This window comes from Callithrix jacchus, chromosome 14 (genome assembly GCF_049354715.1).
Source record: "Callithrix jacchus isolate 240 chromosome 14, calJac240_pri, whole genome shotgun sequence".
In the NCBI taxonomy this organism is placed as follows: Eukaryota; Metazoa; Chordata; class Mammalia; order Primates; family Cebidae; genus Callithrix; species Callithrix jacchus.
Window position 1 is genome coordinate 18,726,257 of NC_133515.1, and position 14,741 is coordinate 18,740,997.

General features: G+C 44.6%; 1 protein-coding gene across 3 annotated transcripts in view; it reads right to left on the bottom strand.

The window, feature by feature from the left end:
* Positions 1–14,741, bottom strand: part of LOC100399243 (acyl-coenzyme A oxidase-like protein) — a 79,660-nt gene that overhangs the window by 45,891 nt on the left and 19,028 nt on the right. For 2 of the 3 annotated variants that reach the window (XM_078348406.1, XM_078348408.1), the window contains exons 5-7: positions 6,664–6,750; positions 6,229–6,326; positions 1,590–1,676 (exon numbers count right to left, since the gene is read on the bottom strand). In XM_078348406.1, coding sequence (XP_078204532.1) covers positions 1,590–1,605 — 16 coding nt within the window. In that variant the 5' untranslated portion in view covers positions 1,606–1,676; positions 6,229–6,326; positions 6,664–6,750. Of the gene's footprint in view, positions 1–1,589; positions 1,677–6,228; positions 6,327–6,663; positions 6,751–14,741 lie in introns of those variants that run through there. The other variant, XM_078348407.1, reaches the window with a different exon arrangement.

The window sequence follows — 14,741 nt, forward strand, 5'->3', positions numbered from 1 at the left end:
AGCTGAAAACAGAAGCAGGGAAGCAGGCTTGCTCTCCCCAGGAATGGGGAACAAGTGCCCAAATCCCTCCTCCCTCCCACTGTTCTCTCATCTGCACACAGGGCAAACTGGTGACAGCAAATGCCTACAAGACAAGGGAAAATAGCCACAAGGACAACAGGAAGTGGGGGAAGCGATGCGGGGCAGGGAGGGGAGAGGGGTGGTCCTGAAATCTGGCAGACACATTTCCTAAAGACTCCTGCCAGAGTCTGGGGTCTCTCTTTGTTTGTGAAAACTTACAAAGATCGAATCTAGGGGAAAACAATCTGTCTTTAGTAAATGTCTTTATTTAGAACGTCACCCCTTGACAAGGACATACTTGCATTTAGCAGCTTACAAGGACACCAGAGACTTTCTGCTGTTGCCAGTGTTTTCAACGTCTAGCACAACTTCACAGGGCTCCACCTACTGCTCTGCTCTCAGCAACGTTTGATATGCAAGGCACTTTTAAGGAGCCCAGCCCAGCCAGAGCCTTGGTCACCCCTGAAAGATACATCTAAAACCCTCACAAACCCACCTGAAGCCATGCCTGCAGCTGTGGCAGTGGGCAGTAAACACTAAGGGCCAGGATGGGACTGTCCCTTCCACCAAAGAATGGGCCACTTCTTCCCTCTTCTCTTCCTGCTCTTCTTTCTCTTTTTTTTTTCTTCTCTCTCAGACTCCCTTCCTTGGCTTGGCTTGACCTTGGCTATGAGTAGTGATTGGAGCATACAGGCACGTCCTGATCTCATCAAGCACTATGGGTAAGATTGTGTCCCCACAAAATGCATGTGTTGAAAACCTAACCCTTATACCTGTGTATATGACCTTATTTAAAGATAGAGTCTTTACAGATGTGGTCAAATTAAAATGAGGTCATTGAGGTGGGCTCTAATCTAAATGACTTCTGTCTTTTGTAAGATGGGCCGATTTGGAGACAGAAATGCACAGAGGGAGAACACCAGGTTAACATGAAGACAAACATTTACAAGCCGAATAGAGAGTCCTGGAACAAATCCTTCCCTCACCACTCTTAGAAAGAACCAATCCTGCTGATACCTTCATCTAGGGCTTCCAGCCTCCCGAACTGTGAGACAATACACTTCTATTGTTTAAGCCCCTGAGTTAATGGTACGGCAGCCCTAGCAAACTAAGGCACTGAATTAGTCATCAGGACTCATCAAGGGCCTCATAAGCATGTATGTTCAAGCTCCTAAAATAGGTGGCCAGGGGTGCAAAGAAGAGAGCTGCAGCCACCCGTCTGAGAGCCCCCAAGTCTAAGGAAAGAGAAGATTGAACAGCGTTGTGGGCAAAACTGCCTCGTTACTGGGAAATTTGAGAAGCTGGGGGGGAAATTAGACCAATGCACATTCATAAAAGGCAATCTGCAACATTCCTGAATAGTTCTACATAAAAGACTTCTTGAAGCTTCAAAATCCAGACATCTTCCCTGGGGAAGTTTTCTCCATGCTCACTGTTTCAGTGATATAAGGTAGGTCAGAGTCTCCTTGAGTAGGGTGGGAAGCAGGTAGGAAGAGTAAGCACAGGAGAGGGGTCACCTGGGAACTCACCCTCCTTGTATGTCATATCAGTAGCTGTCACTCCTGGGTACAAGCTTCCATTTTCATCACGGGCAGGAATGATGAAACAGTGGGGCCCTAAGGAAGACACAGAGAACATTATTAAGCTCTCCTTCCTATAGCTTTACTCATTTCCTGGAATGGTATAAAATTTCTGTGATCCTCAAACTCACTGGGTTCTACAACTGTGCACCACACGAGAGCGTATAGTGTCAGATAAATTTCTTCATGCATATTCAGGAGATAAAGTGAGTACTGAATTATTTACAAGACAAAAGCAACTCTGTGAAATGGGTTTTCACTGGTAAATAGTACTAGTGAAGATAATTATTCTAGTTGTCTATGTTAGTGACAAATCTTAAGATCTTCCATCTATGGTGAGCTGGGCAAAGACAGCTGCATAATTTCCACACATGGCGTTTCCAATATACATCTCAGCATCTTCACACCCTGTCAATTACAGTCTCCCACACAGAAACAGCAGAGCAACAGTGTTTCCTTTCCCATGGATCATTTCAACTCTCTGGCTCAAGGCAATGAATACTATGAAAACAGACCCACACCATCCAGGGTGCCATTTTCAGGGAATTTCACAGTAAAAGAGAAGACGACGGGAAGGTCACCTGGCTCCAGGTCTTGAAACCAATGTGGCTGACTGTGCTATCACCTCAATTCACTTATTTCACCTCCACTGCAACTTTGAAAATGGCTGGAGATTAAAGTGATTTTTCAAGGAACAATTCAATCCAGAAAATAAGTTGCCAATTTTCAATCTTTAAAAGGTGTTTGTTCTCTCCCTCCCAGTCTCTCTTCTTTATAATACCTTTTTATAATACTGGGCTGACATGTGTGCTATTTGGCTGAGCCTGCCTGGCTTTAATTAACAGTAACAAAAATACAACCCAGTCTTCCTTCAATTATCTCTCTAGACTTCTTCATAGCAAAATTTTGACCTTTAAGTCATCTAACACCAAAACCTCAGAAAGCCCTGGTGGTCTATGCTCAGCTCTCCACACCCCTCACCCGACCTGCAAGATTTCTAAGAAAGGATGGAACATCCAATGATCTGGGCCCTTAGATGGCTTGTCCCAGGGTCCACATCTGTGAGTTGCATTTTGTCTACTGGTGTTCACTTCTTCTGGGCAAATCACTTGTCTCCTCACTCTTTCCCAGGCTCTGAACCTTCGGGCCTCCATGACATGGGTATTTGTTTAAATGAAAAGCAAGTAATCAAAGGCCAAAACTGTATGGTTGGATACAGCAAAACTGATAGACAGCCATGACTTAGTCCCACCACTGCTTAGAGTATCTGCCCAAACAATTTTTATTTTTATAATAAGAAATCCCTCATTTACTCCTTTGAAAATGCCTCTCTATTTTCCTGACAAAGTATATCATAATTAAAGTTTCCCAAAAGAGGTTCACATGTTCAACCTCCTAAAACAGAAGAACTTGTAAATGAATCTCTTTCTTAGGAGGGAAAAATTTTAGAATGTACCATGCAGTTTGTCTCTGAATATGTCCAAGAATTCCAGCTCAAAACAGTCTGAAACTAACACTGGTCATAAAGAAGCAGGAAGAAAATGCAAGGGTTTTGTTCTTGGGCTTGGCTCAAAACTCGGTCTTCTCTTTCCTATACTCTGGAAGCCGATACAAAGGTCACAGTGGAAATGCTCCCCCTCACTTCTTGGCTCTTCCCAATCTCCCTTGCCACCTGGGTTACCTTTAAGCCTCTTGCTTAAAAAGGAACTGGCCCTGCTGCCAGCTCTGAATACAGGGCACCTGGGGCAATTTGGGAGCCCAGAGGAAATGGTAGACAGTGGAACTGCACATTTAATTGGAGCTGACAATATTGAAGATGTGACTGAACTAAATCAACAAGTTATTGGTCATGCAAAGATTATCTCAGATTTCAGACTATAGAGTATATAGACAACACTTTCCCGCTGGCCAAGAAATACAGTCTTGAAGCCTAAGAGAACATTCTCTGAAATATGTTTGCACAGGGAAACTTTTAACAGTGCAAGGGCCTTTCAGAAACATAAATGGACTTGCTGAATCTTTTTAAGAGAAGTCTCTGGAGGCCATCCTTGTCTTATCAGGGCAGCCAGGGCTTCTCAAGGAGAGGCATTACTTGAGGCTGAGTGCAGTGAAAATTAACAGTAACAAAAATACAACCCATGTGGGTGGGGGCATGCTTACACACAGGGTAAGAAAGGAAAGTGGCAGAGGAAACACTGGCCTGGCAGAAAAGATGTGGTGGGATGGGAAAGGGAGCAAGAGGCCACTCATCCCTATAAACATCTGCTACACCCTGGGAAAGGAGATTTGTCATTTCTGGCAAAGCTTGCTTTGGAAAGTTTGCATCAGCCAAAACCCTGGTGTTAAAGCTGCATCTAAACAATGCACACCATGTGTGTCAGTTTCTGTAGTAATTATTTGTTGAAGCCCAGCAAAATGGTCAGTGTTGTAGGCACTGAAAATGATGCCTTTGGCCAGAGAGTTCATAACCTCATTTACTTAGGCTATTAGAATAAAGCATAAAAATAAAACTGTCTCTTATGTCTAAACTACCCATATTACTCCCAATCTACCTCCCAAAAATAAATGTAAAACAACCAACCCACAGGAATGAAAAACCAAAATGTGTAAGAGGTTTAAATGATCCTTGGGGGAGAGAACACTTATTTAATACACTCCAGCATTTTGAAAGGGAAATGAAGGGGAAACACAGAACCCAATGAAGGGAGAAATCCATTCCCTGCTACGTCAGTTCTCGGTGGCATGAGTTTATGATGGGATTGTTCTCCCCATGGGAGACAGTGTTCACCAGAGGCCCCTCATCATTATGATTGTGACTTTACAGGTCCCCTGTCAGACAGTGGCAGCTGCTGAGGCACACCAGGTAGCTAAGTCATTTATGCTGTTTGGGGAAAATGGGACCAACACAGGAATTATTTTTGTGAAAAAAGCAATAATTGTAAAAAGAAACAAATAAATAAGAGCAGTGGGTGTTTTCCCCCATCAATGACAGCAAGGTGACCTCAATACCATGGCTTACGGAGAGGGAAAAAAATTGGCCAACCAAAAGCCAAAGGATGTTAGGGCAGCATGCCACCACTGGCAGAAAAGCCAGGCTGCTGAGGGCAGTCCCACCCGAACCTAACTTACTCATTAACTGCATAGCCAGAGTCGGCTGCCTAACCTCTGTGAGCCTCCGTTTCCCCATCTGTAAAGCAGGTACAATAATACCTTTTTATAAGATTACAGAACATTGGAAATGATGTTACAAATGGACTGCTTAGCCTGGTGCCTGGCATATCCATGCTCAGTTAATAGGATCAGTTTAATGTTGCGTTTCTGGGACTGCTGCTGCAAGAAAACAGAATACTACACAGAGGGAGTTTCATACACAGCATGGTGCTTCATGAGTGGTCAGTGTAGGGCAGTGCTTATTCTTGTTCTTACTATGATCTTGGACATCATGGCTTTTGGAGAGAACTAACATCAGAGCAGGAGGAAAAGAACGGCATCCTCCAGTATACCCTGCCCCTGAATCTGTGTTTCCAGACACTGGCCACCTCCAACCAGCATTCGTGAGTCAGGAAACTGCTAACAAAAATCCACACACTCCAGGACAAACTGCAAAAACAAAGAATAGATGGAGCAGAGCAGCCGCATAGCCAGGCAGCACCTGCAGCCATGCTCAGGCATGTGCTTGCACACACAGACTGACACAGCCTCATTTCTAGAAAGAAACTCAACATGTATTTATCCCTTTGCAACTCTTAGGAACACCCAATATTAAGCAAGAAACTATAAAGAAGAGTGAGATAAGTACACAGGTGCTTTCTTTTTCCACGGTTGGTGGTGGGGCGGGAGGTGGCTGTAGGAGTTAAAGAGATGGGCATGAGGGTTACAGAGCAGCGTCCCCACGGTACGTTGTGATCCACTATGGACAGAGATTGCAACGTAGAGAGACTTAGTTAACATCTTTTTAATTATCAAGAAGGGAAGGGAAAGGAAGAAAAACAAAGAAAAGAAAAAGAAAGGGAAAAGAAGAGAATGAAAAGAAAAAAACATTAGCACTGACCACACATAATAAAGGTAGAACAGTCAGACTGTTTGGTGTCACTCTTGTTTCTGTTGCCATGTAAAATGTCAGTGCAGGTCAAGGTGAGGGACAACACATGATCCCAGCACAGATAACTCAGCTCCGGCTAAGGCAGCCCCAGCACAGTCAGCGCCCTCCTGACACATGGCACAGTGGAGAGAACTAACAAAGGCTTCTCCTCCAGTCCTTTCCTGCTACTGTTAGGAAAGGCTGACCAAATGGCTTTAGTGTTCTCTCAGAGTTATGACAGGGGATTACATTCACAAGTGAACATAAAGTGTCAGAGCAGTGCCCAGTGCCTCAAACATACCATATAAATGTTGGCTGGTGTTGGGTTCATGATGGCTGAGCACATATCCACCTCTATTAAAACACATAGACATTTACTCTGAATCTCAGCTCCCTTGGCCAGAAAGCACACACAGAGAGTGTGAAGCTGAATACAGAAAGAAGGAGATCTGGGTCTGTTCAGGTTTTCTGCTGCCCTGGACGACAGGAGAAGGACAGATTCCTCACCTGGCAGAGAGGTCAAAGGAGGCTTCGGTCTGGATCCCTCTCACATTGCTCCCATGGCCCCTCTCGGTCATTGCAAACATCCCAGTGTATTTCTGCTCCTGTAGTTTACCAGATGTTAGAAGGGAATTAGCTGGTCTGACAGTTGCTCCAAATGCAGACCTCCCAGACCATTAAGAAAGATGGTGAGAGAGAGAGAGGTGGGTTGGAGAAAATTATTAAAACACAGTCTGATGATAGTGAATGTGAGTTTAACAACATGACAGACTCAATGCAATATAAAAAAGGTAGTCTCGGGATTTGCATTCTCCACAAGATTTTTGATGACACAAATTCTGTTCTATTTTGTTTTTCTTCAAACACATACATACGCATATCTATCTACTACATATTTTTAAGGCTCTCCATAGAAGACCAATATTGAGGAAAACATCATACCTGGAGTTGCTGAAACCACTTAGTAACATGTTCAGGGCTGCTGAGATTCCTGATAGCACCACCAAATAGCCAATAAATTATTCCACACTGGAAACAAGGACAATAAAAACCATCATTAGCAACAGTCAACCATCTAAAGAAAATTAAATCCATGGCCCAACTCCTCAGGAGCAGCTATTCAGCTCCCTGTGCTTTACGTAAGCCCTGCAAGTGGCATGCTTCTTTGCCCTTCCTCTTCACTGCCTGGTGAGCTCCAGTTTCTCTCTGCAGATGTGGCTCATGAGTCACTCTCCTGGAGAGGCCCTCCCAAGTCCACAGAAAGTCAGTCCTCTATCCTCAGGCCTCCCAGATCCCCTCAACAAGTGAATGCTCTGAAACACAGAATGATTCTGCTTTGTCTGCTCAGGACCTAGCCCTGTGAGGGAAGACATGTAACCAGTGCATGTGCAATGACCCGCGACGCTGACCCCTGTCTGCAGAGGTGAGTCCTGCTATGAGAAACAGTGTTTCCTTTCAGGAAGGCAGAATGGAAGAGGTGATGCTGCAAAACGAGCAGGCATGCAGCTTGGGAGGAGCGCCCTGGGTTCTAATACCAGGTCAGCTACCCACTGGCTGGAGGATCTTGGACAAAGACATAGTAGCCTCGGCTTCCTCATCTGATAAATGAATGGTGAGAGCACTTGCTTACTGAGCTACACACATGCAAGCTTGTTGACTCTCACAACAACCCTGGAGATAAATCATCATCATCACAATTTAATTCTAGAAACTGGGATTCATGGAGGGAAAGTGTCTTACCCAAGGCCACACCCTCAGAAAGTGGGAAGGACTGAGGCTGAAACCCAAGCTGCCTAATGCCTAATAGTGCTTCCTATAGTGGCCACGAGGATTCAGTGAGTCAACCACCAAGCCCTTTGCTTGGTCTTTTGTGGGTTTTTAGTTTGTTTTTTTTTAAGAGACAGGGTTTCACTTTTTCACCCAGGCTGGAAGGCAGTGGCATGAACATAGCTCACATAGCATTGTTAAACTCCCAGGCTCAAGCGATCCTCCTGCCTCAGCCTCCTGAGCAGCTGGGACTAAGGACTACAGGCATACACTACCGCACCTGGCTATCTTTTTTATTATTTTTAGTAGAGACGAAGTCTTGCTATGTTGCCCAGTCTGGTCTCACACTACTGAGCTCAAAAAAATCCTCCCACCTCGGCCTCCTGAAGGGCTGGGATTACAGGCATGAGCCACCATGCCCAGCCTGCCTGGTCTTTTGTGAACCCTGAAAAAGTGTCCCTGACAAAGAGGAGGAGGAAGAGAAAGAGGATGAGAATGAGAAGGAGAAGGAGAAGAAATAGGAAGAGGCAGAGTGGCTTGAGCAGGGCCATTTGGAAGGAGCAGGGTGACTGACTGTAAAGACAGAAGAACCTGAACATAGGGACACTGGCTGTGTCTGCAGATCAGAGTTCCTTTCCTGTCCTAGCTATACAACCCTAATCTTCATCTGGGGAGCCCTCCTCCCCTACAGTCTGTCCAAGTGGTTTGTGGGTGATGGTGACAGCACCCCCAGCTTTAGGATGAGTTGGGAGCCCAGGACTGGCCTGCCAATGGCTCTCAGGATGGATTCGTGATCTGAGAGTGCAAGCCAGGACACAAGGCTGAGCTATTGTGAAAGAAAAGGCCTCTTTTGTGATGCTGTGGAATCTGGAGGATGGAAGCCTAGAGTCATATAGCCATGAGCTGGTGAATGAAGCCAAAGTTTGAGGACCAGGTGGGGGAGAGGAGGCAGAGTAGAGAGATGGGAGAGACCAGGTCCTGCCCACCCAGACCCGAAGCCTGCTACACCCTAAACTCTTGAATTACAGCGGCCAATAAGTGCCTTTTTTTGCTCAGGCAAAAAAGTTTAGAGTGGATTTTTTTTGTCCTGAGGCCACTGCATCTAGATGAGCTCTCTGTTCATGCCCCACGTGTATGAATGACCTGGTATTAACTTTGTGAAATGGTACTTGATCAATTCTAGCAGCTCAGACCAGCTAACATGCTCTGGCATCAGGACAGATGCATTTCACTAGTCACATCTGATATGTGAAGTGCTTTTCATTTGGAGAATCATAAATTATCCTGGGAAGATGATTCACACCCTGATGTCTCAGATCACTTCTCTACAGAATCATTGTGGGCACCGCAAATTGCATTGCTAATTCCAACAGGGAAATGGAAGCGACCCAAATGGTACGCGTTTTTCTCTAAACTGTTATCTTGGGAGTTAAATTTTAAAAACTATTTTTCTAAAACTAAAACAAGTTAGGTTTTCTGCCTCTAAATCTCTTTGGCTGGTGCCTGATACATTCTTGACAGTATATGCCTTTTCTAGGTTTTAAATCCTTTCATCCTCTTTAGGAAGAGGAAAAAAAAACCTAGAGTGTTTTATCCACATTTTGAAAGCCCTATGCATGAAGTGTCTTGGCACACTGGGCTGTGGAAGTGAACCTGTAAGCTTGCAGGAAACTACAGCAGTTGACAGAGGAAGCATCTGCATGACCTCAATCCACATAGTCAGGTAAAGTATGGGGTTCGTTTCCCACAAAATCCATATCCTCTGAATGGGAGGTAATGCAACCAAGCCAGGCCAAATGCAGGTGGAGATCCTGGGGATTGGAAGTGGAGGGCTTCCTGGCCTGACACACTTTCGGCAGGTGCCTCCTGGGAGAAGCATGAGCTCCAGCCCACAGGCCAGAAAGGAGACAGACAGGGAAGTGGGGAAGTAGAGGGATTCGAGGTACATTCTGGAGGCAGAGCTGGTGGAATGGATTTGGGGGAAGAAGGAAAGAGAGGACTCTGGAAGACACCTGGGTCTGTAACCCGAGTTTTCAGGAGGATGAGGACCTATTGATTGCAGTGGAACTGCTTGGACGAGGGGCTGGGAGGGGCAAGAAGGAGGGGATGGACTTCTTAAAACAGAAATACTGAGGCTGATGTAAGGTAGGCATCAACCCATCACATAGGAGTGTCACAAGTGTCCTCTTAGAGAACACTTGTGGCACTCCTGTCAGACTACCCAGCATCCTGCCCCCAGCAGACCTCAGGGAACAGGACACAGAGAGGACCATTTGCTCTGAGAGACTGTGAAGATCCATGGTAAGAGAGAAAATGTAGAGTTGGTGGGAAGACACCTAATGAAGACTCCAATTTCAAACATGCACCCACCTTGTTTGAGAAAGCCCCTCTCTCCTTTCTCACTTGTCAAGGGAAGAAAAAGGACAGCTGTGACATGGAGCATACGAGGTAATGGTCACAACATGCCCATTGAGGGCTGGCAGCAGCCTCCAGAGGCTGCAGTGCAAGCTAGCTGAGGGCTGGGAGGTGCAGCCAGGATAGCTCACAGGGGCTAAAGGATGGAACTACGGCAGGGCTTCTTAGCTTCTGAATAAAGAGTAAAAGGAGACGTCCTGAAATGGAAGGGAAATCTGGTGGGTTAGAGCTGGGAAGGCAGGCTAGTTGCACCTCAACACACTAATGGAGCTACTACCTGGAAGACTGTGGGGCTGGGTCCCCAGCCACGTCCAAGGAGGTTACAGTCCCCACCACTTATGAAGCCTCTGCTACCAGCCAGGCTTGGCATGGGGATCCTTGTAGGCATTACTGACCTAAATCTACACATAGCCTATGAATGGGCATTAGCAATGCCATCTTTACAGAGTGTCCCCCTACCAGGATGGACCAGTGAGGTCTATCCCATGGGCAGGAAGCCAGCTGGCTTCCTGGCTGCAATAGGCCAGGCCATTCCTATACAAAAGCCCAACAAGGGTCTGCTAAAGAGACTTCAAGTGTATTCAGGATCTCCTAATTCCAAGAGCAAATTTCCACAAATAGAAAACTGGAAGTGTTTTTTTAGACGGTGGGACCCCAGAAATTGACTGAATTTTTTCCCCCACAAAATTCATATGTTGAGGACCTAACCCTAATGTGATGGTATTTGGAGATGGAAACTTTGGGCAATGGTCAAGGTTAGATGAGCTCATGAGGGCAGGACTCCCACAATGGGATTAGTGCCCTTAAAGAAGAGGAAGAAAGACCAGCACCTCTCTCCACCAGTGAGGACACAATGAGAAGGTGGCTGTCTGCAAGCCAGGAAAAGAGCCCTTACCAGAACCTGACCAAGCTGGCACCCCGATCTTAGACTTTACGGCCTCCAGAAAGGTGGGAAAATAAATTTCTGCTGTTTGAGCCATCCAGCCCATGGTATTTTGTTGTGGCAGTCCAAGCAGCTAAGACAGAGAGTAGGATGATTCAAATAAGGGAATAGACAGCCATAGAGAAGCAGGAAAAGAGGCATGACTGGTTTCTTTCAGCCTTAGTTAGAGTCCTTCCAGGGTGCATCCATGTTTTTGGCAGGAAACTGGGCTGGCTCACAAGCTACAGTGGGGATTCAAAGCACCAATAAAGACAATCTTTTTCCCTGGTACCTTGCTAGTGTGCTCACCCCGGTCACTGTGAGCCACTCTTGGAGCCAGCCCCCAGTCCTGCCAGCACTTGACTATGTGAGTACAAATGAGTTTGTCCAAAGTACTTAGGGAAATGCAAAGCCACTGGATAAAAAGACCAAGAGTGAGAGAGAAAAGGGGCTTGAACATGCAGGGCATAGCTGATTTTGATAAATTGATGCTGACACCGCTTCCTCAGATTGACAGCCAGCTCCTGTGAAAGACAGTGGCTCTTGAGCTGTCAGTGGCATCTGGGGAACCCCTGACTGACCCAGAGCTCACAGGATCTGTTTCCAGCACAGCACATGTTCTCCTGGCATCTCCTCCATCACCAGTAGAAAAGACAGCCACAGTCCTTCTGGGGGCTGCACAATCTATAGTTTCCTCTAATTGTCTAGGGTTTCCAAGCTCCAGGAAAAAAAAAGAAAAAAATCTCCTACAATTACTGATATGTGGGGCAGCAGGGTTAATAATATTTTTTATTGTTATTTTTATTTGTGGCAAAATATATATAGTATAAAGTTTGCCATTTTAGCCACTTTTAAGTGTACAATTCAGTGGCATTAAGTACAGCCACAATGTTGTACAACCATCACAAATGTTTCCAAAACATTTTCATTGTCGCAAACAAAGACTCTGTACCTACTAAGCAACAACTCCCATTCTCCCCTCCCTCCCACCTCTGGTTATCTCTAATCTACCTTCTGTCTTTATGAATGTTTCTATTCTAGATATTTTATATAAGCAGACTCATATAATATTTGTCCTTTTATGTCTGGCTTATTTAATGTAATGGCTTCAAGGTTCATCCACTTTGTGGTATGTGTCTGAACTTCATTCTTTTTTATGGCTACACAATATTCCATTGTGTATATATATCACATTTTGTTTGTCCACTCCTCTGTTGACAGAAATGTGATTTGTTTCCAGCTTTTAGCTATTGTGAATCATGCTGCAATGAACATTGGTACACAAGTATTTATTTCAGTCCCTACTTTCAATTCTTTGGAGTGTGTATCCAGTTAGTGGAATGCTGGGCTATACAGTAATTTTTATGTCCCACTTTTTGAGAAACCACCATATTGTTTTGTTTTTATGTATATATTTAATACTCAAGTATTGACACTTATTATGAGTACCAAGAATGTAAAGGTTATAGTTTTCAAGGAGTTTTTCCTCTAGTGGTAGTAAGAGAAATAAAGTAATTCCATGAATAAATACATAGATTCACGATGGGTACAGGTTATGGCAGAAAACTATAAAAAGCAAAGACAGGTGACAGCGAGTGGATGGGACTCAATTGCAGGGTTGAGAGGGGCATCCCTGTGGGAAGGATACTTTAGCTGGGACATGAAGAATAAATAGGGGTCAGCTAGGTGAAGGAGGAGAAAGACCAAGCTAGGGCGGGTAGCAAGTGGTCCAAAGGGGGGTAAAAGAAACCAGAAGAAGAGGAAAGTGGAACAGACATGACCAGGGCCACACTTGCTAGGACCCATAGGCAACATCAAGGATTAGAGGATGTTTCTAAAGCATAATGGGAAAAAAGAGGTTTTAAGCAGGAGAGTGGAGTGACCACAGAAGTATTTCAAACACCTTTTTCTTTAAGTCCATGCCAATTTCCTTCTAGGATACTCAGAAGTTTTCCAAAAAAATGTATTATGGAAAAAATCAAACAAAATAGAAGTATATAATGAACTCAAAGATGGCCAGCTCATGGCCCATTTTTCTTCATCTCCCTCCCTCCAGCCACCCCCATGTACTTTCCCTTCCTACGCTCCAGGCTATCCTGACATTTATCCCTGATGTCATATTAGGTATTCCCTGAATATTTCCAATACATATGTAAAAGATACAGATTCTTTTTTAAAACATAGCCCTAAAACCATTATCCCACCTAAAAATATAATAATCATTCTCTAATATCATCAAATGTCCAATGTTCAGACTTCCCCAACTGACGCACAATTTTTTTTTTACAAATAGTTTGTTGTTTGAACCAAGATGTAAATATAATATACACATTACAATTGGTTAAAATGCTTCTTAAGTCTGCTTTAAGTCACAGGCTGCCCCTTCCCTCATTCATTCCGACATTCCCTCTGCAACTCCAAGGACTAAGCTCAGGACAAGACCCTGGAAACCAGAGGAGAGGGTACCCTACCCAGAGAGCTGCCACCACCCGTGGAGCTATCCCTATGGTCACAATCCACAGAGGCCCGCTAAAGAGAAGGTAGGTGGCAGGGTGAGGAAGGGGTGCAGTATGGTAAAAGCACAAACTGGGATCATAGGAGTCTGGACCAGGATCCTCTGTATTTCTGAGAGGGAATCTACCTGTTGCATCTCAGCTGACTGCTCTCTCTGAAAGCCACAGGCAACCCATCCAAGAGGGAAGAGATCACGCCTGGCTGAAATAATGGAAAGCCTAGTCTTCCTGGTAAAAACCTAATGGTGGACACACCCACCACAAGATGGCACTCACAGATTCCTTTGTTTTTAATTCCTACCTACCAGTAGACAATGTCTATACCAAACTGAAATCACCACCATATTAGACTCACTGCCAATTGACCAGGCTTCTTGTCTGATCATTTTGTCTTCATGTTCTACTTGTAATTTTTCCTCTTTGGGGACAGCAGGACTGGGTGTTTGGATATGAGAAATTATTTTGAGACCCAGTGGTATCCAGGGAGGGAAAGGAGGCCCCCATGAATGACTCTCTGCTGGAAGGCCTGGGCAGCATGAGTGGCCACAGGAGACACACCCACCTGAGCTATTTTGTTCACCATCCTTGGTAAGCTGGAGCATGCAAGATAATTTTCTTCCCTCAAGACAATAAGATGCCATTTTATAAAAATTGGTCAAAAATGGAGAAGTCTAAGAATTCCAAGTATGAGAGAGGATATGGAGCTACAGAATCCAATTGCATGCTGTTGGTAGGAATGTGAATTGATGCACTAACTCTGGAGAATAGATTAACACTACTCTTTAAAGTTAAGCATTCATTCATCCTGTAACTAGTAATTCCATTCCTAGTTGAATACCTAAGGAAAGATTTTACCCACGTTCAACAAAGACATGGACAAGAGTATTCACAGCAGCCATTTTCACATTAGCAAAATCCTGGAAACAACATCAGAAAGTGGATGAACAAATGCTGTGGTATATTCACACAAAGGAATATTATACAGTGGTCAAAACATTCTTCCATTGTTATATCATTCCCCAAATGGCAAAACTGTAAAGATGGAGGACAGATTAGCGGTTGCCAAAAGACAGGGGTAGAGTGGAAGCCAAATGAAACTGTAAAGGGGTAGCACCAGGAAGTTTCTTTCTGATGATGGAACAGTTCTATATCTTTTTTCTTTTCTTTTCTTTATTATTTTTTTTTTCTGAGATGAAGTCTCACTCTTGTCCCCCAGGCTGGAGTGCAATGGTATGATCTGGGCTCACTGGAAGCTCTGCCTCCTGGGTTCAAATGATTCCCCTGCCTCAGCCTTCCAAGTAATTGGGATTACAGGCATGTACCACCACACCCGGTTAATTTTTGTATTTTTAGTAGACACGAGGTTTCACCATGTTGGTCAGGCTGGTCTCAAACTCCTGACC